Source organism: Eutrigla gurnardus, assembly GCF_963514095.1.
Source record: "Eutrigla gurnardus genome assembly, chromosome: 10".
NCBI lineage: Eukaryota > Metazoa > Chordata > Actinopteri > Perciformes > Triglidae > Eutrigla > Eutrigla gurnardus.
This window is the reverse complement of record NC_139924.1, coordinates 25,066,841-25,091,754: the sequence shown is the minus strand read 5'-3', so window position 1 is coordinate 25,091,754 and position 24,914 is coordinate 25,066,841. Positions and strand designations below refer to the sequence as shown.

Sequence of the window (24,914 nt, the reverse complement as noted above, 5' to 3'; positions counted from 1 at the left end):
TAAAAAAATGAGCAGTAGGTGCAGGTATGTATATAGTCTGAGAATGTCCAAGTCAGTAGACTGAACCCAAAGTTGGGTGTTTAGGGTTTTCACCCTTTCCCACCCCCAGTGGAGTGGATGATGCTGTAGCCTCTGGGAGACCGTTAGAACGGAGAGGTGGGTGAACGGACAGTGTCAGCTGAATTTGGGGAATAGTCGTCAGACACAGGTGAGGTGAACTCAACACCGGGTTTGGCACTGCGGGACGAGCCGACGCCAATACTGTGTGGCAGGCGGGGGGCATGCTTCACATCCTGGTGGCGTCTTCGTCGGAAAATTTGCTTCTCCTTATCAAGTGGCGTGGTCTGAGAGAGGGCGACACAGCAGCTAATGTTAGCTTCTCCACAAGGCCGCAGAGATGAGGAGGACATCCAAGCAACCACCAGTGAGACACTTGATGATAGATGAGCTAATGTTGGCATGCAGTCGAGTTCACACCAACCCTTTAATGCAGTCAGCATTACAGACATGTAGCTTTTCTATGCAGGACAAGTAAACGGCAAGGTAAACTACGCAGGCGAGAGGAAACAGCCACGGCACTTGTGAGATGAAGGAATGTGATAAAAGGGTTAACTTGATGAATAAATAAGAGATGAGGCTTGAAAAGGACTTCATTGAGAAGCAATAGGTCGAACCATTTGGGGGGACAAAATGAAGACTGCCAGCACATTGCCAAGTTAGCATTGCATATTTGCACTATGCTGTGTCATACCTTATCCAGTATAATCCTGGATGGTGGTCATGGTCCAAAGACCCTGACCTCTGGATGGTAAAGTCCTGGTCCAGCTGAGCAAAGAGAGGTGAGTGCGACTCAAGAGGTGCCCATCTCTTAACTCCTATTCTAACTGCTGTGTTGCAAAAAAATAAATAAAACTGACATTATGAGTGCTTGGCTTACCTACAAAGTATATTAAAAGGCTGGATTACAACTGTACAATTACAGCTCAGAGTTGAATCTATTAAAGTAATCATATCTACAGAAACCTCGTAATTTGTAGGCCAACTGTTAGTTATGAGATCTCCTAAAGACAGTGCTGACAGTCCATCTAAAAGAGGAGGATGGGAGGCCAGAGCACACACAAGAAGATCAAGCAGCATGAAGCAGATGGATGAACTGATGTAAGCAGAGAGAAGTCGCTAAATCATGAATTATAAAAGAAAAAAAGATGGCGAATGGATTCATTTGCATCTTTGCAAATCATACACTTTTAGTTTCAAATGTACAACAACTAAAAAAAAAAAAAATAATGAAACGCTTTTGCACGGGATGAGGAGTTGAGCAGCAGGTGCATATGAGGAACACTGGTTCAGAAGTCCTTTTTTAAATGTTGAATGAAATCCACAAAATCATCGCCAAAGCACATTGAAACAAAAACAGCCCAGATGCAATGAACGGGTGCAGACTTGCATGCTATGTGTGGGGAGGTGCAGATCAGTGCTTACTGTAATGACCGACACGCCAGCCGCGGTGCTGTTGAGCTTGGGCCCGATGTTGAAGTGCTTCTTGATCTTCCCAGCCACAGGCAGCTGGTGCTTGTTCTCTGACACACCATCGTCCTGGAAAATGCAAAGAATAAACCTTCTGTATCAAACTGCACTCTTTCACAGGACTTGGACGTGGAGTGCTGGACTTACATTGACCCAGCAGTGATCGAGCACCTGTACAGCCGTGTATCTGTGATCCACCTCTACCTGCAGCATCCCAGTGATCAGAGCCTAAATGAAGACAGGCTAGATTATTATAATGGATGGCTAACATGAGACACCATATCAATACATCACATGGAGCACAACGATGGCCAACGAGAAGAGCACTTCCAGACACAAACCTTGGCAGTATCAGACACATTGTCCCAGTACGGTGCAGGGAAATCTAGCTGGGCCCTCACAAGCTGTTCAAAGAGAGCCTCCTGATCTTCATTATTGCTGTAGAAAACAACACAGCTACTCTAATAAAGCTCAAACTAAATGCACATAATAGGCTATAACATTATGGCCTACAAATATATTTGGAATAATGTGATTTAGACACATTGAAGTGGTTAAAACAACCTATTTGAAATGAAACAGGAGAACATACCAACGGAAAGGAGGAAAGCCACACAACAGTATGTAAGTGATGACACCAGCTGCCCAGATGTCAACATTGAGGCCATACCTGTAAATGAAGAGGAAGACACCAGGTATCAGAGTAACAGTCCAATATAATTACTCTAAAAGCTTTTGATTGGGTTAATGAAATGCTTTTAATGCCCCATGTATCAGACTCACCCGGTCTCAGCAACAATCTCCGGTGCCACATAGGTGGGTGTGCCACACACAGTATAGAGGGGCCCGTTGACGATGGTAGCCAAGCCAAAATCACCAAGCTTCAGAGACTTACTACCATCGTGGTGTTCAAACACCTGCGAAACACGCACAAAAAGGAAAGCAAAAGGGTCGCAAATTAATATTCCTCGCTATGGTAACATGTCTTGTTTTAATCTAACGGTTTACATTTGCTAATGTTAATCAAAGTATTCGATTGAGAAATCTTAATCCCGCCTCTAACACTGCATGTTAAAGTTAATAGATCAAATCTATTTTAGGGGGTTGTGTCACGACATTACAGTATATACCTTATTTTAAATGCAAGCTTATACATTTGATATTTGGTGAAAGGGGAATGGTAAAGCATATTTATAAACATGACCTATGTGGTTAGAAGATGAGAGAATGTAGCTCCACTCACTGCGAGGAAAGAAGAGTCATACTTACCAAAAGGTTCTCTGGTTTTATGTCTCTGTGGACAATATTGAGACTATGCAAGTACTTAATGGCGCTGGCCAGATTGAACAGCATACAGCTGGCGTCTCCCTCTGTGTATTTGGTGGAGGAAGTGATTGCATCAAAGAGATCGCCCCCCTGGGAAAAGAGTAATTGGGAAGTGAAAATGTACCGGTTGCTAGTTTTGATCCATAAAAAGAGCTGATACAGTTTTATCCATTAACAGGAATCAAGTAAAATCCACTTTTAAAGACTAATATAAAAAAGTTACAAAACAGACATCAAGAACAAAAAGGACCAAAGTTATTGATCAGAAAATAATGTGTAGTACCTTAACCAACTCCATGACGAGATAGAGCTCACTATAGGTGTCCATTTCCTCAATTAAAAGTACGATGTTGGGATGTTTCACATGGCGAAGGATAGACACTTCACTCTGGATCATGTGCTCCTGGGTAATAAAGGAACGTTCATCAAATGATGGAAAATAGAAAAAAGAATGTAAACACATACATATTAGTGGAATGTGATGCTGGGAGCCTATTTTTTGTCAATTCAGAGCAAATATGAAAGAAAAACAATTTCAGATACATCTTAGGAATTGGGAATGTCAGTTAAAATGAATTAAAACTAGTTAATTAGGTCAATCTGATTTCAGTCCCAGAGAACATAGCACCATCTGCTGACCAATGAAGAAAATACAAAAGAATGAACGAGCATCCATAGCAGAAATCCAAATAAAGTCCTTCATAATGAATGAGACCAATGATGTATTAATTGAAGTCAACAGCGGTAGAAGCAGCCTCACCTTTCCCCTGCATTTATCTTTGCTGATGATCTTTAGAGCGTATTCTCTTCCAGTGGATCTCTCCACACACTCTCTGACCACAGCAAAGTTCCCCTCCCCTAAAGTCCTCCCCACTTTGTACCTTTCTCCTATGGATGAGGGGATTGAGGGGTACTCATCCCCTGGATCAGCTGTGGAGCAAGAAAAAAAGCACTATAACGTAAGAAGAATGACAAACAAGTCTTTTGCCACAACGATTATGTCTTATTATGTCTGACCTTCGCTGCCAAGCCCGTCTCCTTCATCCATTGAGCTGCAAACCTTGGTAGAAGCTAATGAGAGTGAAGAGCCACTGTGTTGAGAGCCCTGGAAATAAGAGACAGCCGCGGATTGGCAAGGAGAGACTGTGCTGTACTTGCCTTACATAAACATCAGAGAAGTCCAAGCTTGTGAAAATGTGATTACAGCCAGCTTACATAAAGCCTATTTGTTCCACTCTGCAAGCCACGAGTATGTAATGTAATGTAAGTTTGAGATAAGATTGAAATAAATAAAGTGTGGTGAAACATCAGACTAACCTTTCCACCAGCATAAAGACTGGCAAGTTGTTCTAAAGGGCTTTGAGAAAGAATATTTATCACAGCCACAATACCAACCATCGCAAGCCTTTAGCCAATTGAAGATGGAATCACTGACAATTGAGCTTCGCTACAGAGTCGAGGGGGTCTATGATAATCACAGCAGAAATGTGCTACTGCAATACAGATGACATATTATTCAAAAAGATCCTAGTGCAACAAAAACAAACAGGAAGTTCGAGAAACCAATGAAGTACAAGGTTTCTTTTTAATTTAGTTGTCACTACCACACGTTTAAATATTATTTATGGATTGAGTATTTTTTAAGTCCTTCCCAAAGCTGCTCTGGTGTTATATATGACAATCTTTAAGACATTAACTTATTAATATAAGCTCAATTCTTTATTACCCGTCGTCTCCTCAGGCTAGCTGGACTGGTTGGAGAGGGGCTGGGAGACTTCCCAGAGCGAGGCGTGGACAGCTGACTGCTTGCAGTGCCATTAGCTGTCGGTACATCAGAATAAGGAACTTTCAGCAGAAATATGAATATATATGAAAAAATTTACTTTTGATACATAATGTACAGCTATACATACAATAACATCAGAACACTGTGTGACACTTTAGAACAATACATTTGTTCTTTATTTGGGCACACACACACACACACACACACACACACACACACCTGAACCAGGGGATGACGGAGACTTGCTCCTGCGGGACATCCCACCACCTCTTAGGGAAGAGAGACCCTGCACGGAGGGGAGCCGTCCATATGACGCAGACTTTGCCACCCTGCACTCTAAAGAATGAAAAAACAAAACCTACACTGCTGAAACAACATTTTCCCGAGATAAAACCAAACTTTATGCTAACATTTTCAGTCAGCTTTGAGTCCGACAGTTTGAAGTACTGTGAAAAAAACAACATCGTTAATAAGAAACTTTTGTAGGGTACAAAGCCTAAACCTACAGAGACAAAGTATGTGTGATGACAACCTCTCTATTCTCACAAATTAATCAAGCACACAAAAACACTTACTATATACTGTAACCTATAACAACAATAATAGTTTCATATGTTGGACATATTCACTATTTACTTGGGAGGATGCTTTAATAAAACACTGTTGACAGTATCACATGATTTCCCCACTCAGCAATCCAAGCCTCATATAAAAAAGAAAGAACACTCACCAGTTTCATCCAAGTTGAAGTCATCCTGATAGCGGAACTTCTCGGGGCCACAGGCAAAGAATATATCATCCTCCCCAAAGAAGTCCTGAAGGCAGGTAATCTGGTAAAGACGGAGAAGTTTCTCTCAGTTAGAACACGACAATGTGAAACACGTACTAAAATTAATCATTCAAATGAACATTCTAGAGGGCTACATGTAGGTGTAGGTATATGTGTGTGATAAGTGACAAACTCCCACAGAAACACCTTCATATACCTTTCAGACAACATGCATTATCATGGCAACAATGACCTCCATATACAACTGGTCACCTGTACATGATCCCTAAAAGAAAGAGAATTTAAAATAAAAGTTACAGTGACTGATTAAATGTTATTACGATTAGCAATTTAATTAATATTAGATATTTTAGCCGACATCTGGTAAGTGATGGCATAAATATGTATTACAATAAGCACACATTGGCAGAATTGAAATTCCTACATGGTAGGAAGTTGTTATTCCTTAAGCCAAAAGATGGCTTTGATGTTTATGATTTTTTGTTACAACATATCCTTTCAAGCTTAATAATGGAGAAATAGAAATTACAATCAATTCAATTTTCTACAAAGAAACAAGATGACTCATTCGGTGTATCTGCTGCTCTCATTTATACAGAAGCCCATCACAGTAGATAGGTGCCATAAATAATTGAAGCTGCTGATGGAGTCCTGACCTTCTCCTCAAAAGGGTTATTGATGTGCTTAACTACAGCAGTGCACCAGAGAATGTTTTCCTTTCTTTTACAGAGAGGTGGACTCAACACAAATGGGATCCTAAACAATAAAAAGACATGTGGCTTTGTGACTAGTTATACAAGTATAGATTTATAAATGATAGATCTGGTTGTTTTTTTAATGTTGATATTGATAAATATTCACTTTTAAATTGTCAATAATTAAGAGAAGTGTATATGCATAAATATTTGGTTGATTATCCACCAAAGAAAGGATTGGTTTATCTGTAACCTGCAGAAAAGGTATCTCCAAACAGCCAAAGGTCAATCTGCCATGAAATCTTATAATACAAATTTAGGACAGAGGGGGCTTAATATGGCCATTTTCTCTGCAGACAACCCCCCGCCTCTCTTCCAAGAGTGTGAGATCCCAGAGGGAGGAGAGATGCACAGCCGTCGTCAAGGAGACCAGACAGAATCACAGCTGAGTTTGAGCTGATGAGAGGAAAACGGCTGCTTTAACATCGTCCTGTCACATCGTATCTGCAGCATGGACAGTACAAATTACACACAATACAACAATGTCCCCACCAGTCTAGGTAGAGTCAAATAAAACATCTTGTCACTATGAAGATGTGGGGTGAGACCATTGGTGAATTTAACACTCTCTAATTCCCATCTCTCATAAAACTGTCTTATAAGAACAAATAGCAGCCAGAACTTTAAAGTTGAATAATAAGTAATACGTAAATATATGTAGAAAGAAGTGACAATGTTCCACATTTGCTTTATGTAAGATCTTGAGTCAAATGTGGTCTGCTGATTAAACTACAGCCACTCTTTTATATGCAACTCTTCAACAGGACATTCAAATAATTAAATCCTAGATTACATGTTGTTTGTCCACTCTGTAATGTAGCAAATGATGGAGAAGCCTAAGTAGGGCAGCCATGACTAGGTTGATTTATATTGATTCATTCTGCCGGCTGGCTGAGTAATACAGCAGCTCCATCAGACCTACCATCCCCCCTAACACCCAGACACACCCTCTTTGCAGTCCCGGAGCTTCCAGTACAAATATTGGTCATCAGGGTTTCATCTATACGTTGCTCCTTAAGAACTTAAGAAAGCACAATGGGAGGTATCCATGCATTTGAAGCTAATCAATCTAAGCCATGGTAAAGGCCATATATTACACGCAAGACACAAACTGATAAAACGATAGCTCCACCAGTGGACAGGTGGAGCTTTCCAGGGTGCTGAACCTCCCCTTTGAAGTGCAAGACAGAACACAGCAGCATCACTCAGCATGTGGGGGAGAAACACGATTCATTTTCACATCAAATTGTCAAATTGTTGTTCATTTTGCATGAGTTGTACAATTTGAGAGCATGTTTTTTTGAGAATGTTCAGTTGAAAAGGTGTGGTTGTAAAAAAATATATTCACAGACATCATCTTTTATTCAAATTGTGTCTGGTGCAGAATTTTGCTGCAAAGACAGATTAGTGTAATAGCCGATTTAAAAAAGTGCATGTCAGCACTACTGGGAGAGCCATAAGGACACACCCACAACCCACGCACACATTAAAACACTCCTCACACTACATTTGAAATGCATTGAATTTTTGACAGTATTCTAATTAAAAAAGTACAACAGCAATTTCCACTTTAGTTCAAGCATAACTAAGCCTCCCAGAACAAAAAGAGGATAATGGAGAAAATGTCTTTTGTACAACAAATAGAGTAGGACACCGAGCAAGTCATTGTTCTGTGTTTAACAGCCAAGTCACAGCAGTAGGTAAGAGGAAAGCCAGACAGCCTCCCTATCTCCATCATCCTTCTTTCTACCCTTTAGTTACAGCAAAAATAGCAGGGTTGCCAACAGCAACTAAGTCATTTAATTCACTATGTTACATTTGCACTAGACAGTAGTTAGTCTTTTTGTTAACTCATATTAAATACCATCTCTGCCAGGTCTCCTAAATCAAAAACAATTGCCTATATTTATGATAAAACCACTGACCACGATGCATCATGCAGAAATGACATCTGTGGTATGAGCAGATGTCTCTGGCACACAGGGCACACTAAAATCTCATATCCTTTTCCACTGTATCTCATTTCTAAAGCATGAAAGGGTTGTTTATCTACTGATACATCATTTTACCGTGGAGAATTAAGCCTCTGTTTTTGTGCACCGAAGTCAAGCCAGGCTCTGTCCTCGGGTGACTTTGTTGACATCTATTTCCACAAGAAGTGTTGACTCTTAAACACAGAAGTTAAGGGATTGGACTGCCATGGCCAACTCTCCTCAGATGTACTCCATCTTGCAAATGTGATCTGCTCCATCCCACACATGTTTCCTAGCCTTGAGGGGCCTTGTCTGCAGATCGTCTGTTCCTCTGTCTCTTTCTCTCTACCTTTGTTCTATTTTCAGTGCAGGTAAGTCATCTGAGGTTTATAAAGTGTAGCCCAAAAACAATTAACTCGGCTGTGCACATTTGGCCAAGGCTCAAAGCCATCAAGCCGAGCCACCCGCTAAGCAGATCCACTAATACAAACATGACTCATCACGAGTCTGAAATCAATGTGGATAAAAATAAATTGTCGGTCCATTACTTTTACAGTAGAAGAATCAAGAGGGGAAAACATAACTGAGAAATGCTAATATCAATGTTAAAAAGAAAGCAAAGGGGGTAAAGCAGGGGAAACTAGAGCACACAGCTCCATTGCATTGCACAAAGAAAGCATATCAGACATTGAAACCACTAAGCTGAATAAGCAACGATATCTGGTAAATACCTGGTGTGGGTGATAAATGCAAAACCATAGACAGAAAGTATAATGTTTCACTTTCACGCAGTGCACACAATGGACATCTAGCCTTGATCTGTCGAAATGTAATGTCCATTTATGCTTTGCTTCACATTCTTTACTCTGAACATAACATAGAGGGATAATCGTCGAGGCAGATTTGTTCGTTGGTTTAAAAATCTCCAACTATTCCCTCAACCCACCATTAGAGGACGGGGATATACCTGAGCCATGTGCTCCATCTTACCGCCATGTGAATCAAAAAGCTGACAAGCAAGCACTGCATTTATGAGGCCTCTGACACCACACACACACACACACACACACACACACACACACACACACACACACACACACACACACACACACACACACACACACACACACACACACTACAGTCCTGACATCACTACTGCACTGCTCTGCCGCAGAGGCTGTTCCTTAGCAACCAATTCAGGAAACCATGTCACCATAGAAACCATGGGGGGGGGGGGGGGGGGGGGGGGGGGGTTATCCTCATTACATTGTGTGATAAGGATACTAATGTAGAATGCAGGTGATAGAGTTTATGAATTGGTTTAGTTAAAAAAATGCTGATTATTTCTGCAGGATGTATTGTAACTAATTTGAGCTGAGATATATGTGTATCCATATCCCATCCATATCCCCCAAAATTGACAATAATCGCTACTGTATATGTGTGTGTATATATTACTAACTCATTAAATGGATACTGTAACCATTTAATAATATGCTACCATTTAATATGAATATGAAATGGAGTCCTAGAAACCCATTTCTCATATTAAATTTAGCAAATATACCCAGTTGACCTACTAGGCCGTTTCTATCTTTGGGTAATGAAGCAATTCTCAGAAACACGAATGACAGAGAAAAGGTTAAACATCACTCACTGGACTAGTTAAACTCAGTCTGTGTTGAAGGGAATGTGTACCAAGTCTGCCTCATGTGCGATGTGCTGTAAGATTCCTATGCAAGAGAAGATTTAAACTAAAAACAGACTCCAAATGTATGGAGGTACTGCTCGCAGCCAAGCTATGAACAGATAAGCAAAGTGCATAGTCTGCCGCCAACCACAGCATCCTTTCTAATGCAAAAAGGTGTAAGATAATGACACTGTCAGGTAGAGAGCACTCAAGGTAGTCCTGGCTGCTTTGATGCAAGACTTTCAATCAAACTTTATGGAAATAGGGTTACTTTTTAAAAATACAGATTCATGTTGGTTACAATATGCAGCCAGTTTCACCAACTGCTTCCTCTCTGTGTGACTTTCAGCACCCCCTTTATTCAGACAGAGGTAGGGCTCAGTCATGAATGTTTCGGCACATTCTTACTTTCTGAAGTTTAGGTAACCGACAGTTTAGGCCTCTTTTCAATAGAAATGTTGAGATTCAAAATGTCCATCCTTTTTTTAAAAAGTAATGATAGTTAATTGGCAAAACTGTGGTACACAGAGTCACCACTAGAAAGGATAACACTTACCATCTTGCCATCAACAGTATATAGCTTTTTGACGACTCCAGAGTCCAGCTTGATGGCGTCTGTGATGTCAGTCATGACTTGCTCAAAGGAGTGTGCAGTTTTCTTGTTGAGCAAGATCCTTATGGCCTTGCGAGGCTTTACTCCACTGCGGACAATGGTTACCAGTTTGGGCTTAATAAACTCCTTGGTCTCCCTGGCTTCTGGGGATCCAGTCATGGCGCTACCAAGGGAGGAAGGGTTACGGGCAGACAGAGCGGTCCTAGCACCAACTGCCCAGTTGGGATTAACATTCTTGGTGTAGTCGAGCAGCTTGTAGGGCTCTATGGATGCACAAACATAGCTCTCCCCTGCAGAAAAATCAAGAAAAAGATCTATTTTCCCACAGACAAAAAGCTAAGATACATAAAACTGGCTGATTCTGCTCTACAAAACCAAGGAAGTCAGGCATTTTGTTTTGATCTTCACACTACTCACCTTCCACCAGCTGGTCCATAGAGGCGATCTTTGTTGTCCCATCAATTGTATATATGGTCCGCACCCCTTGTGGCAGGTTGACATTATCTGACAGACATCTTGTGAGGTCGGCGAGGAGTGCTTCTATAGACCGAAATCTGTCCTGAGAAATTGCATACACAATCCCCTTGAAGTAGCGGTCCCCGTTGCGGTAGAAACGTATCTTCTTGGCCTTCTTCTCCGAGGTCAGTGCCTGCAGCGTCCTGGTTCTGTACAGGCTGCAGTGAGCACTATGAGTGGGACTGGGGAGCCCGTTCCCTCTTGAGCCCCTTCGGGTATACCGCTGAGCCTTGTCCCGCTCATCAAAGTGCTCCAGCTCCATGACGGTCTAGTGCTATTACACCATAAATAACGGGGAGAATGTTTGCAATTTTAATAATTCATTCGACTTGAACTCATATCATACAATAGAGCGGTTAGCCTGTCTGTCGGCCGCTTAGACTCCTGATGCTGATGCATGCTTTGCTGTTCCTGCACACATTTTGAAGTAACATGTCACACCCATTTCATGCTCCCTGGTGAGTCTCAATGCAATCTTTACATTAATGAAATCCACATGCATTTGCAGCGTAAACAGTCAAATCTGGGAAGGATTATTGGCTGACAGGTAAACAATAAAAACATTTAAATAAGATAGTAAGAAAACGGTATAGAACACATTCATGTTATGGTGCAATCTCTTACCTTTCAGGTCAGAACAGATGCAATAAACGGATTTTTTTTTTGGTGTCTTAATGAATCATTGAGTCATTTGATGCCTTGCAGATGAACCATGCGTCCCTTTGTTGCCCCCGTGCTGGTGCTCTGTCTGCCTGCCTGCAGTGTCTCTCCTCCGCGGTGTGTTCGCATGCAGAGAGGAGGCAGGGCTGTAGCCGGTGTCCTCCACCCTCCTCCACCCGCCTCCACCCGCCCCTTCTCTCGCTTCTACCATTGCAGTGATTTATTGGACTGCTCGCGTGTCAGCAGCGCTGCTCGTGCACGTTGCTGTCGGGACGCGTTCACGTTGACCTGCTTGGATAACCTCATAATGTGTGATACTCGCGTTAATATGAATACGGTCCAATTATCGCCATTCACTAATTAGTACAAAAGGAAACGAGGTTAATCACCTGAAGGACATTATAGCCCTTTCTGTTCTACCTGCTGGCAAACATATTTGACCAATTTAGCAAACTGACCCTTTGTATTAAAATAAACACTATAAAATGGACTAAACCACCTGATTAGGTGTTAATAAGTAATTCATTAGCTGATCCTCAAAGCGTCTTTTGCTCATTTAAGGTTATTCTGTTAATAATTTTAGATTAAATAAATAAATCCCCACACAAGAGGACCGGGTAGAGTAACATGCTGAGGTTACAGATTTATTACCTAATGAGTCATTTGCACGTGTGTTTGTTTCTAATTTCTGCAGCCCCGTCATACTTCCTGCTTCTCGCGCGAGTGGGTCTAGGACACGTGACGTAATGTTACTTTTATGACTCGGCATTTTTGAATTTGTTCAACCTGATGCAAACAATTACTTTTATGATAGGGCTTCTGTCCAGCTGGCCTGTTTGCAGGCATAATTTACTTAACCTCAAAATGTGGAAGGTCACTTTCTGATCAACTCAAAGATCTTATATCAAACGTGACTTTTCTTCCTACTTCCAGAAACTTGTAAATTTAAATATGATAGGGAAACATGGATGATTATTCCTCCATAGAGTATGAAGATGTAGATATACTGTAAATATTGCCCTTAAGAGGTTTTCAGTAAGTATTTGGGAGTAACTGGTTCTTCAGAGAAGTACTTTCAAAGGTCAGAAGATATTGCATGATAAGAGTTTAGGTAAACTACAATTAGAAGAAACGGTGCAAACTGTCTCAGCCATAGATATTAAGACTGAGGAACTTCACTTTTATATTTATATGTAGTTTTTAAAGGCAAAAGTCCTCAGAAGGACACCCCCCCCCCCCCCCCCCCCCCAGAGAAACTGTGAGGCTGAAGAATACTTTGCAGAGAGGAAAGCCTATTGAACTGAGAGTTTGAATATGTATTTACTGTATTGTATTTTGTGTCCGTTGATGCAGTTCTATTGACTAAGCCGGGGCTAAACAATTGGAAAAAACAAAGAGAAATCTTCTCAATTTCCCTCTGCCTGGTTTCAGTCTGTGGAAAATAACTGTTTGAATCTGACATCTGTGTTTATTAATCCCACTTCATGTGCTTTAACATTAGCAGTGATGCTGACAGCCCACCTGATCAGGCTACAGTAACAAACTTCATTGGCCAAACTCACAGTGATTCATCAGATTTTACACACCAACCTCTCACCCCATTTCCTAAGATCCTCCATAATGTTAACTGAATTTAAACACATTGAAATTGCTCAAATCCACCCTGCTCTTACATTGTAGAGCACAAAATAAATACAGAGTCCCCAAAACCTTAAAAAATAAAAAAGGACAGAATTTCTCATTACTTTTATCATTTTATTCCTTCACAAAATATTCAGTGTTTCAGTTTGGAAATTAATCTCAATGTGCAACGACGCCATCTAAAATGTACAGTGACCTGTGGTAAACCTGAGGTCTTAAAGCTGGAGTTCACTAAAAGATTTACAAACCATATCACTCAAAAAACAGGCTTGCAAACAAAGTTAGCATCACACTTCAAAAGTCACATTCTGTTAAACATTTTCTGCATCAAAATAAAAATAAAAATAAGATTTGTATACTACAAAGATTAACATTTTCAAAATATGTGGGTTAAACCGAACTGAAATGCATCAATTACCCAAAAAAATAAAACGAAGGTCTCACAAAAATATATAATTGACTATAAAAAAAACAACATTTGTGTTACTATAATTATTATTATATGTCATTTGATTACAGGCACAATAAGCAGCAGTGATCACATCTCATTTAACCACCCCAGTGAAAAACAACAGTAAGGACAAACGCTTATATCTGAAGATGACAACATACAGATGTTTTAGTCTTTCATATATATTCATATTAAAGAATATAAATTGCACTTACCCTACCAGTGAAACATTCAAACACACAGATGCTTAATGAAGAACAGGAAAGTCTCTGGTTTGTACAAAGAGCAGAGTCAAACCGTTATCTTCCAAATTAATTGATAATAACCGGTTTAAAATCAGTGTTTTAATTTGGGTTACCGTATTTTCCATAAAGATTAAAGTGCTTAAGAGCTGTATCAAACTATAGGAAATGCATATAACAGTAATTCTCTTGTAAATATAGAAGATGTTGTATAAATAATTAGTTATTTGATAGAAGAATACTAGTGATACTTTAAGGCATTGCTGAGGGAATGAGGCAGGGCACTACCAGCTATTTGCCTGATTTCTCCACTTGCTTTCCATTCTCTGGTTTCTCCTGAAGCTTATAGTCTTCCAAGATGGCCTGCGCCGTCTGCTTGCCAGTCCTTTTCACCACAGCTTTGATACCCAGGTTGTCAACGTTGAAGGCAGTGAGGCCGACATTAATGGCAGAATTGACGGCGTGGTCTGTGGCTTGTCCTGCTGCCGCCCCGTACCTTCATCAAAAAGTCAGATTGGGTCAGAGGTCAGATCAAGAGAAACGGAGCATTTGGGGAGAATTAATTCCATATGCAGTGCAAGGATTACAAAGATGCCATGCTTTATTTGTGAGGATTACACCAATGCAAGTGTAAAATTAACAAGTGATCGCCAGAATCTGAATTTTTAAAATTATCTCAGAAATCGAAAGGGTGGGAATTAGATATTTTGCTCCTCATTGGAACATATAGCACCAATTCATACAATATAGGAAGATTTTAAAATCAAGCAGGACAGGAGAGTTGGTATTTGTGTCCATTAGGAACGTTCAGTGAAAAGCAGCACCATCGTGTGATTCATCACAAAGGGACGAGCGGTGAATGAGGCTGATGCCATGCTTGTGATTAGTGGTGAAAACAGTGAAATAGCTTCGTATGATTAGGAGAAATTACACTTATTCTCATTAGGCGGGTCACAGATGTTTTGTAGACCCCTAAATCTGCAAAGTAAATAGTAAAGGAAAATAAGTAAGTGCACGTTTGGTTTAGCGTGTATAATGCAAGACGTCATCTGCAACATAAAAATCCTGTTTAGAAAGCGGTGGTGAGCAAAACATGTGCCTGAAATGAAATGACTGTGGTCAAACAAGCTATTAGAGAGGAAGGGGAGACTTACTTATGCTTCACGGTGGTGACCGTCTCCGATGCTACACTCTGAGTAATGTCCTTTGCTGCCACTTCCAAACCCGTCCACATGGTCGCAAATCCTGAGCAAACACACGACATCCAAAGCGTTTCAGACACATCTTAGAGCGCTTCTTGAAAACTATTTCCTCTTAGACGATGCACTCTACCTTGCACTCCACTGGCAGCCACCACCATGGCTCCGTCGATGTTGGAGCGCCCGTCCTTGTCTTTCTTCATGGACTCCGGGATGAGCTTGCCTCCGTGTTTTTTCACGTGCGGCGCCAACTCTCGGCCCACGCAGCCGGCGACCGTGCACACGCCGTCCACTGCGGGAACATCACTCGATTAGACGCGCACCGCCAAATAACCACACGGGATCAGTCACACATGCTGACTGGGGATTACCTAGGAACTGGCTGACTTTGACAGCTCCCCCGGTCGCTTGCTTGGCGACATGGAGGCCTTTGGTGACGGTGGGGCTGACATGGGTGGGTTTGTCCTCTGGGGTGATGTGTTCCCGGAGTTTAGATGCCCCTTTGTGAATGGCCTTGCCTGTGAACTCGGCTCCTTTCACCAGACCCCAGCTTAGCCATGATGCACCTGATAGGACGACAGTGGTCTTTACCTCACTTAAATCGTTAAAAAGCATGATTTTTTTAGAGGGAACAGTCTGACCTCACCTGTCAGGATTCCACTTGCCACCTTCTCACTCCACTCAGGCAGAGCCTTCTCCTCCTCCTCCTCCTCCTCCTCGGTGACTGTTTGCACAGTCTCCTCGGGGGTAACGATGGACACCTTCTGGCTGAGATTAATGCCGTCTGCAGCTTCATCTGGAGCCTGATAACAGAGACACATCGGTTAGCTATTGTAAGGCGAAGAAAGGCGATATATGCTGAAAATAAGACCTACTTGTCAGTCAAATCTTTGGACGAATTATCTGCTACTTTGTCCAAGCTGTACACATCTCCGTTCTGATGCTCGGCTCAAACCAACCCCTACGTCCCCACAATAGCTCCTCTTGTTATTACAATGTGCTATTTGTTTGCCAAAAGGTCTGAAAACAGTCGCCCTTTGTGCCGAAAACCTCAAATCTTCTACTTGACCCAAAAAATTAAAACACACAAAAGTGCATACTTGCTGATAGGGAATCACGTCCATCAGAAAAGATAATCAGCCTGATTGCATACATTAAAGGCGACCTTGATTGGCACCTATCTGAGCCATCCTCTCTCTCTCCCCATCACGGCTGAACTGGTAGTTGCCTTTCAGCTGAAGCTGTGAGGTTGTTCTTACTGCTGCAGATAAGAGCATTATCACTGATTAATTCTGCTCACCTGCCTGTCTCAAATCCCCACAATGCTGAGACAGGGCTAACTTCAAGACGTGTGCCAGCTCAGAAGGAAGCAGGAGAAAGAGTTTCATGCCAGGTCGCAAGAATAAAAAAAAGGAAATGAAACCCTCAACGGATCACATGAGAAACTACAATATTTTCATGGTTGGAATTGCTTTAACATCTGCAGTGTTTGCTATCTATGCTTGCAGATTCTGTTTGTATGTTTGTTTGTATTAGAATGCAAAATAAAGATGCACAAACTGTCCCTACCAGAGCCTCATTTACCGGAGCTACAGATGACCAGCACTGGCCCCATTGGCATTTGCAAAGAATGTAAAAAAAATGCATTGTACTGCACAGCCACACTGACCTGAACCCTGAGATCTGTCATCTGGGCGAGCAGGTCCTGGAAGAGCCGTCTGTCCGCAGCAGGTAGTTCAGAGGACAACACCACCCCCACATAATAGCCTGGAGCCGGCGCCATCATGTCCGGAAACATGAACACACCGGTGTTACACAGCAGCACCGGAGAGTCCGTGGCCATGAGGGGGTAAAGCCAGTCACACACCTGCCAGCAAGCAAAACAAAAGAGAAACACCGAATGCAACAGCTGGAAAAGGTGATGATAAACAGCTAAATGTATGATGCTATGATGATGTGCATCAGCCACAAAATGTCAAATTTATGTCTGAACGATGAAATTACAATGACGTGTGAATTTACATGGAAGTCAAATGTAAGATGGGAGAAGAGCTCTGCGAACAGAGCATGCTAATGTTTACGAGTATAACCTTAAAAATGACAAGCGTTGCCTTTCTAATGGAGATTTGAATTAGTGCAACACAGGGAACCGTCTGAGAGAACACTGTCTCCCTCTGACTGCTGCATGCCTAACGAGATTATAGGGCATAACCGTGTAAGCGGGGTTTAGATAATTACGTGCACTCATGTGAATCTGTGATGTCACCCGCTAGCAACAGTACCTGGGAAATTCCCCAATGAAGTCTCATGACCCACTAGTGGTCAATGTATTGGCTGTTTTAACAGCAGTTTAATTAATTAGATATGGTATTGATTTAGTCTTTTAACCAAAGTCTAAGCTTTGATATGTTTGCATGGCTTCACACAGTTTACCTGCAAATGTTTCATAATTTAAATAGTCATAAGATCATCATGTTCTCCTTGATGTGGCCAAAGTTAATTTCCAGTAGATCCTGATGTGGGATTTCCCAGGAGGATGACGTCAGATCCATAAACCCATTGGACTTAGAGCAATGCGTAACGCATGATCATGTCCTCAGGGCGAGGGGAAGGGATCATTAACAAGCCTATCTCTTCCTCGCAGCCAAACATCTTACAAAATCAGGTTAAAGGGCACCAGAAAGACTGGTGACATTTCACTTGCACTTATTGCATCAGATGTGGACGAGGAGGAGGGGGGGGGGGGGCTAATCTGGTGTTTTAAAGCTGTAAGAGTGTTCTTGTGATTCACCTCCAGAGGGAAAACACGTCTCTCTTACCTGCAGAAATGCTGGTGGTCGGTTGGGCGCTCTGTCGTCATGGTCGCTGGTAAACTTCACCAGCCGCAGGTAGCCCGGGTACGACGGAGCGCTCACCTGCCCGTCAGGTGTCACAAAGAATATCTGGACACCGTGAGGGATGTGCACCAGCTCCTCGCCGTCTTCACCCATACTCTGGGGAGATGGTGTCGAGTTGGACGTGCGACTGTAGAACTCATCCCCAACCAACGACATTTCCCCCGAATCTGTCCCGTACGAGACGGAGAGGTGGCCGTCCGCCGCCTGGGGAGTGTAAGCCGGAGGCTGTTCGGCGACTGGAACCCCAGGCTGTCGAGTAGGTGAGACAGGTAGACCCAGACTGCTGCACGCGGACATGCCTCCTGCAGCTCCCGCTGGCTGGACTTTGGGTGAGAGTTGATTTGGTGGAGCTGGCCTCTCTGGCTTGTTTTTGGTGGGAAGTTCTGGGTAGAGACCTGTAGCACCAGGGCCAGACGCACTGCTATTGTTCAGGGTCGGTGCAGATCCGGGGTCAGAGCTGGTCTCGAGTATGGCCAGGCGAGTGGTGATGTTGTCGAGCGTCTCCTGCATCTTCTGCTGCATCTGCCTGGCCGATTCCCAGGAGCTGCCGACGCACTCCTCTCCCTTCGAAGGCACGCTGATGGCCCTGAGAAGATGCTGTCGCCCTCGCTTGTACAGCTCCAGGGCCTGTGCCTTGTCTCCAGCTTCATCCACAGTGAGGGCTTTGTTGAGGCACTCAAAGGCCCTCTCATAGCCATCTTTGATCACTTGAAGTCTGGCACTGTCGAATGCATCTTGTTTAGCCTTCTCCATTCCCTCTGAAATAAGACTTACAATTAACTTTATTCACAATATTCTGCATCCATGCAGACATGACACTGACTGCACAAAAACAGGCTGTTACAGCATGAGGGCAGACTGACATCAGAGCCGGAATTTAACACACATGTTGCTCAACACACATTTCACAACTTTCTTTTTTCTCACCACTTCGAACTAAGTGACTAATTGAACTCACTGATGAGGAACGTTTACCCGATTCACTCAAGTGACGTACATTAGTTTATCTGGTGTATAAGAGGTCGCTAAAGTAGGCTAAAGCAGAAGAACGTCACTGATAAAGTTGCCAACACAAACTAACAACGGCTAACGTCTCTGTTTACACGAGTTCCGCTGTTACGTCATGTTACTGTACCGCGTACGAAAGTTAACAAGCCGTTAACAAACATCATTAGCTTGTTAGCACTAACGTCCCTTCGTTAGCTACATGGACCCATATGCTTACCCCAGCGAAAGCGAAACTCCGAAGAAACGCTTAATTAGCCTGTTAGCTATACCGAGCTAACGTTGCGTGTCAAAAAAAGGATCCCTCTAGCTATCGGACCGCGTTAACATTAGCAACCGTCGTCGTAAAGTTATGGTCTATCGGCAAACGTAGTGATGTTACACACTACTCTCCACAGTATCGACCTCACAGGATGTTTCGACGCTTCGCTTCAACATGACAAAATAACAGTTGCCTCTAGCGTAAGGTACATTTTATTTTGAAAGCATTAGCCGGAAGTGATATTATGAAATCATGGCTGCATCGACGCTAACTTGAGTAGTCACAACCGGTCCCAAGCCGCTGGATGGATGAGCGTAGTTCAAATGAGAATCATGGCATTTGACCGCCACCTTGTGGCCACAATGAGAACCTGCAACTGATTCAATTAGTCAAGTCAACGTTAGTGCAGACATAACATACTAAGACTTCCTGATATACTTTTTCAAAATAAAATAACCAACTAAGCGTTATCACAAGCAAACTGCATTGACGCTTTGACTAACGTGTTGCAGTTCCTCACTGTAGCCACTGGAGGGCAGTAAGCACACGTCAGCAAGTACTCAATTCAATTTTAGAATTCAAATAAGCTTTATTAGCATGAATGCTCAAGTTACATCATTGACCACAAAGTTGAACTGCCGAATTGAACCGAGAGTATTTCAAATGTACCCCCTCTAGTGGTCGAAGGGAAGAACTATGACACTATTAAATATATAAAGCGTCAAAAAGCACTTGGCCGCATAATACAACTTCCGGTACGTCCTACCAAAATAAATTGACCATACTGAAGTTTTAGGTAGCAAAATTAAAATAAGTGGTCAGACTCAGTTATGTTCAAACAAGATTATGTTTAGCTGACAAACAAACAAACAAACAAAAAAGCAAATAACAAAACAGATTAATTATGCTTAATTACCAAGGACAATATAATAAATTAGATTCTGGTCCTTAATTTTTAAGTGGCAGTGATGGTGCGAGTGTTCTTTGGTATTCAATAAAATGCATAATACCACTGATCATAACAAACAAACAAAACGCACAAAGAAAAAACATTCGTTTTGAAGAAAATGTAAATGCTATAGCTTCAATGGTAGGTTAATAGCCTATAAAGTAATTAGTTAAGACATTCCTAAAACACTGATGTCAGATAAATGTAAATTAGGTTACTTACCCGTTTTTATTTTCCATGTGAGCCCCACAAAGATATCAATCATGGGCATCAGCTTGTAGTCTTGTCTAATGTACTGTTTAAATATGAGTGATGGAGAGGAGAGCTGATAGATGACTTGGTCTGCAGAGGGCGCCAAATCCTTTCTAATGGAAAGATCGGAGGAGACATGGAAATGGAAAAAAAAGATGTTGTGGTTATTGTACTGTGGGTTCAACTTCATCGAAATCTTTTATAACCCTCATAATCTAAGCATTTTGTCCAAGCATGGGAATGATTGGCCTCCAGCTTGGTATAAATGTGCCACTAATGACATTTAATTGCCAGCACATGGGCGTTAAACAGAAAAAGGCTACAGACATTAAAAGTCAAATAAACATGCATCATCTACAAAGACGTCACTTTTTCACAATCTTTCATGTAATTTTATTATTTTGACTGAGTCCAGAAAGTCGCTGTGAGCCTGAAGCCATGTGATAAACACCATTCTCATCGGCAGTTTGACAGATTCCCAGCATACACCCTGATACAACAGGGACCAGACTGGACACGTTCTTCACTCATCAGGAGGCAATGCATTACTGTTTTAGCTCCTATCTTGTTTAATTATTTCACACCAAATAGTCCCTTCACACACAAAGTGTTTATTTAAAAGGAATCTACGCTATTGTCTTTAAAATGTGGGTGCACATTATTTTATTATTGTGCAAATTATCAAAAAATATAAATACACCACACAATAGATTTTTCTTCTGTTTTTACTTACGTAGTTCACATGTAAGCACATTATATGGATTATCAGAGATGTTTTAGATTATGTCTACATAAGTTGTATATATACATTTTTTTTATAGCTGGACCTCCATGAGGAAGTTGTACATTTACTATGTTTCCTTATGGTGAGCAGCAAATCTCTGGAACTGAAACAGGCTGCAGAAAACTCGCCCTCTGTCTTTCATGTTGGCTCACATGTGAGCAACATGTGTGCCCCTCATTGTTCTGCAAGGTTGGTTTCATTTAAATCCATCAATCATGTGGTTTGGTCACAGCATGATATTTCAAGATGACATCAAAACAATAATATGGTTTCTTTTTGCCAGCGTTAAAATTGTTTTTGTTATTGTTGTTCATCAGTAGTTGCCAAGATAGCACGATGATGAATGAGGACCGACACATCAGCCAATATTCAGATGACATGCATGTGTGATTGGTGAAAGACGAATGACAAGCAAAATAACATTCAAAATGGTTTATTCATCACAGCTATGTAAGTAAGAGACTGCTGGTTTGTACACTGTAGCATTACATTACATTACATTTAGAAATGTGTGTAATAATTAGTCACAGTTTTGTACTTTAGTTATTGTACTCATATTCTGCTATACATCTATGGCAATAATGTATTGCTGTCTCACGGTGTTCTATAATTAAACATTAAAGTCCATATTTGTTCCATAACAAATTGCGTGTAACATGAATATGGTATGGTCCATGTTTAAGGAAAGAAGTGATGATATATCTCCATGTTTGGTATGCCTTTGAAATCACGACGGGTTAAAGGTGAAGAGAAGTGCAGCGATGGGTCTGAGCTTTTAAAAGCTTTCTCAGGTATTCATCTGTCCCGAATAAATCAGCTCCTGTCTGTTTGCCAAAAGCACAACATGACGCTAACACACACAAATAGAGCAGCAGACTTTCTGGATGAAAAAGTGTGTAATTTGTACCACGAATAAAGATTTCTGACAAGTAATTTGAATGAGTGCCATACATTTCAGATTAAAAGCATGCTTTCCTTTGGTGACATTAATGTGGTCAGTATTAACTTATCCATAGCTCCTTGGGATAGTCCATTAAATGAGCTATCAACATAACAGGGGAGCTATGTCGCTGCATATGAAGTGAATTACTTAGACATGGCAAAATGATTACAGCTGTTGGTATCAATATAGAACAACGTATGCTGTCACCAAAAAAAATGTTCTATCAACGAATGTATGAAAAAAGAACTAATTGAATCCCATGTTTCCTCTTAATGAGATAAACAGATTTATTAAAGGGTGATGGAACAAGCGATTCCACACAGAGTGATGACATGTGTGCGACCAAGACAGAGGAGAAAAACAGACAGCATGTGATTCCAATTAAGGCTGGTGTCAAAACGCTCGCTGTATTCTCACTGAAACCATAGAGAAACAAAACAGGGACACGATTGAGACCAACTGCATAGCTCTCGACTTGCACACGTCCAATAAAACCATATGAATGAATGCAGTTCTTAACAGAAACCTCAGCTCACAGTTTCCCCTCAACCGTCCGCTGAGGCTCATAATGTGGACGCTGGTTACAACAAGTCTCTCCCTCCATCATGTCACTCGTTCACAACAACTGTTCCATGGAATCCTTTTTAAAATACTGTTCCCGTAAAAATCCGTTCCTCATGTTCACTTGAAAAAGGTATCATGATACCTTATTATTCCATTAATCACAAAATACACGCACATAGTGAAACATGACAGAAGGTGTTAGATCGTATCAGCTTGTCTTAATGAATGAATTTGTATGAAAAACATTCATAAAGTGTTAATGTTAGTGTCTTTTAAAGAAGTGTTCATTGTTCTCAGTTGATATCCTCATAAAGTAATGGAGGCTGATTAAAAAAAAGTTGTTTTCCTCTTATGTTGGATGAAGAAAATGGGACTGGATCTCACTCCCTATGAACCTCTCTCCGCCCTGTGATTTATGGTCAGAGAGATCCTGTTCTTTTCTGCCTCCAAGAAGCTGCAGAGTCTCGAGCTATCATTCCCGAGGTTAACCAAGGCTCTAATATTTGGAAAGAAACACTCTGTCCTCAGTGCAACGACTCTGCTTGGAAGTGTGCTAAATATGGAATGAGGTACGTAAACTGAAACAGTCCTATACATGGCTTTATGAAGTATAACATGAAGGTAAAACCTTGATAACAAATGAAATAATTGAAGGTTTCATCAGTAAATCACTCAGCTGTTAAACCAGAGGGCATAATAAGTCCTTCCAGCAGTCTGACAGCTCTGCACGCATGAGCACTTTACCTCAGGAGAAATGGTAGCCGACGTCATTTGCACTAAAGTAAGGTATGTTTCCCATAAACTTCAACTCAGAGAGCTTGTTGTGCCTGGACGTAGTTTAGGGTGAAGACATTTCCCGCAGTAAAAACTCCAAATCATGACATTAAACTTCAGTTTGCTCCCGTTGATTCCCGTTTCCATGGTCTTACATTCATAATTACATATTGATTTAAAAAGTTGAAGGGAGAAGCAGTTTAAATGTTGGTTGTCCATGGCTCAGCTAGTGAATGGTGGTCGTGTGGTTGTGGACTTCTCTCAGGCTGAAGCCCATTACGTCGTTTTGCTGAATTATTATTGTAGCTACATGTATTTAGATAAGAAGTAGAAATCTGTTTATACTTTCAGTCCATGGAGCTATAAGTGCACGTATACTTGCTTACCAGTGAAGAAGTCATCTTCTTCCCTCATTAATGCTCATTAGAATGCTCATATTGCATATTTATTATGTAATATTATATTACATATATTGGCTTTGCTTCCAGCTCGTCTGATCAACCAAACTATCCATTTCAAAACAAAAAAAGGTGCCCGAGGTCATTATAAATGATGCGTGTGTTTGCCAGACCGTGAGAATCACGGCTGAGCTGCTAATGATCATGAGCCGGTGAAATGTATCGGGTCATATTGGCATGTTGAGCATTATCGAGTAGATGGGCTGCTAATGACAAAGCCAATAATGGAAGATTAACAAACACATGCAAACATCATCGGTGCTGTTTCCCAAGACAGTAAAATATCACTGGCAGGAACATGTGGCAGGAAGGCCAAACATATTGGATCGGCCTCAAGATCAAAGCGGCTACTAACCGGTTCTAAGAGACGGGAAAATAAGGAACACATCGAGGTTGTTGCTTATTTAACCGGTTCTAAGAGACGGGAAAATAAGGAACACATCGAGGTTGTTGCTTATTTAACCGGTTCTAAGAGACGGGAAAATAAGGAACACATCGAGGTTGTTGCTTATTTAACCGGTTCTAAGAGACGGGAAAATAAGGAACACATTGAGGTTGTTGCTTGCATTCTATTTTAAAAATCTGTAGAAAACTTGATTTAGATGTAATCATGTGTTTGTACATTTTATGTACGCAAAAACTGCGCAAAAAACTGCAAAAAATTTTTGCAAAAATGTTTTCATACTCCTTTTGATACCAGATGTATATCTTATAAGATTATAATCAATATTAACCCACAATCAAGGTAAGAAGCCAAATCTTGCTGTACAGTACTGTCACCACTTGTCTGGACTCATCATGACTTACTCTTGGCATGTGTGGAAAATAGAGAGTCCAGCATGCTCGCACAGAAAGAG

At 41.4% G+C, this 24,914-nt stretch overlaps 2 protein-coding genes across 4 annotated transcripts; both read right to left on the bottom strand.

Annotated features, from left to right (window-relative positions):
• Positions 1–4: 4 nt before the first annotated feature.
• On the bottom strand, positions 5–11,749 carry LOC311019593 (serine/threonine-protein kinase DCLK1-like). The gene is made up of 16 exons (XM_084019138.1): positions 11,601–11,749; positions 10,878–11,250; positions 10,404–10,750; positions 5,370–5,469; positions 4,859–4,975; positions 4,580–4,674; positions 3,871–3,958; positions 3,614–3,783; positions 3,137–3,256; positions 2,797–2,943; positions 2,311–2,444; positions 2,120–2,197; positions 1,869–1,965; positions 1,675–1,755; positions 1,483–1,596; positions 5–344 (listed from the first exon to the last, which is right to left on the bottom strand). Exons 2-16 carry the CDS (start codon positions 11,236–11,238, stop codon positions 144–146), a joined length of 2,250 nt encoding a protein of 749 aa, XP_083875264.1. The 5' UTR covers positions 11,239–11,250; positions 11,601–11,749; the 3' UTR covers positions 5–143.
• Positions 11,750–13,370: 1,621 nt separating this feature from the next.
• spartb (spartin b) lies at positions 13,371–19,484 on the bottom strand. 3 transcript variants are annotated; one of them, XR_014597835.1, is made up of 9 exons: positions 19,292–19,481; positions 17,989–18,824; positions 16,839–17,036; positions 15,816–15,972; positions 15,541–15,735; positions 15,303–15,461; positions 15,125–15,215; positions 13,754–14,466; positions 13,371–13,716 (listed from the first exon to the last, which is right to left on the bottom strand). XR_014597835.1 is itself a non-coding variant. In XM_084019368.1 (8 exons), exons 2-8 carry the CDS (start codon positions 18,817–18,819, stop codon positions 14,262–14,264), a joined length of 1,836 nt encoding a protein of 611 aa, XP_083875494.1. In that variant the 5' UTR covers positions 18,820–18,824; positions 19,292–19,481; the 3' UTR covers positions 13,371–14,261. The 3 variants fall into 3 exon arrangements, 2 of the variants coding, with proteins under 2 accessions (XP_083875494.1, XP_083875495.1); XM_084019368.1 differs by having other exon boundaries at positions 13,371–14,466; XM_084019369.1 differs by lacking the exons at positions 13,371–13,716; positions 13,754–14,466 and adding an exon at positions 14,668–14,948 and having other exon boundaries at positions 19,292–19,484.
• Between the last annotated feature and the right edge of the window lie 5,430 nt (positions 19,485–24,914).

Coding starts and splice junctions, on each gene's coding strand:
- LOC311019593 (XM_084019138.1), bottom strand. CDS start 11,238: ATGGAGCTGGAGCACTTTGATGAGCGGGACAAGGCTCAGCGGTATACC. Junction 4,675..4,858: donor TCCGTCATCCCCTGGTTCAG/GTGTGTGTGTGT, acceptor ATGTACCGACAG/CTAATGGCACTGCAAGCAGT. Junction 1,597..1,674: donor TCGATCACTGCTGGGTCAAT/GTAAGTCCAGCA, acceptor TGCATTTTCCAG/GACGATGGTGTGTCAGAGAA.
- spartb (XM_084019368.1), bottom strand. CDS start 18,819: ATGGAGAAGGCTAAACAAGATGCATTCGACAGTGCCAGACTTCAAGTG. Junction 15,462..15,540: donor CAAAGTCAGCCAGTTCCTAG/GTAATCCCCAGT, acceptor ATGTTCCCGCAG/TGGACGGCGTGTGCACGGTC. Junction 14,467..15,124: donor GTCACCACCGTGAAGCATAA/GTAAGTCTCCCC, acceptor TTTTTGATGAAG/GTACGGGGCGGCAGCAGGAC.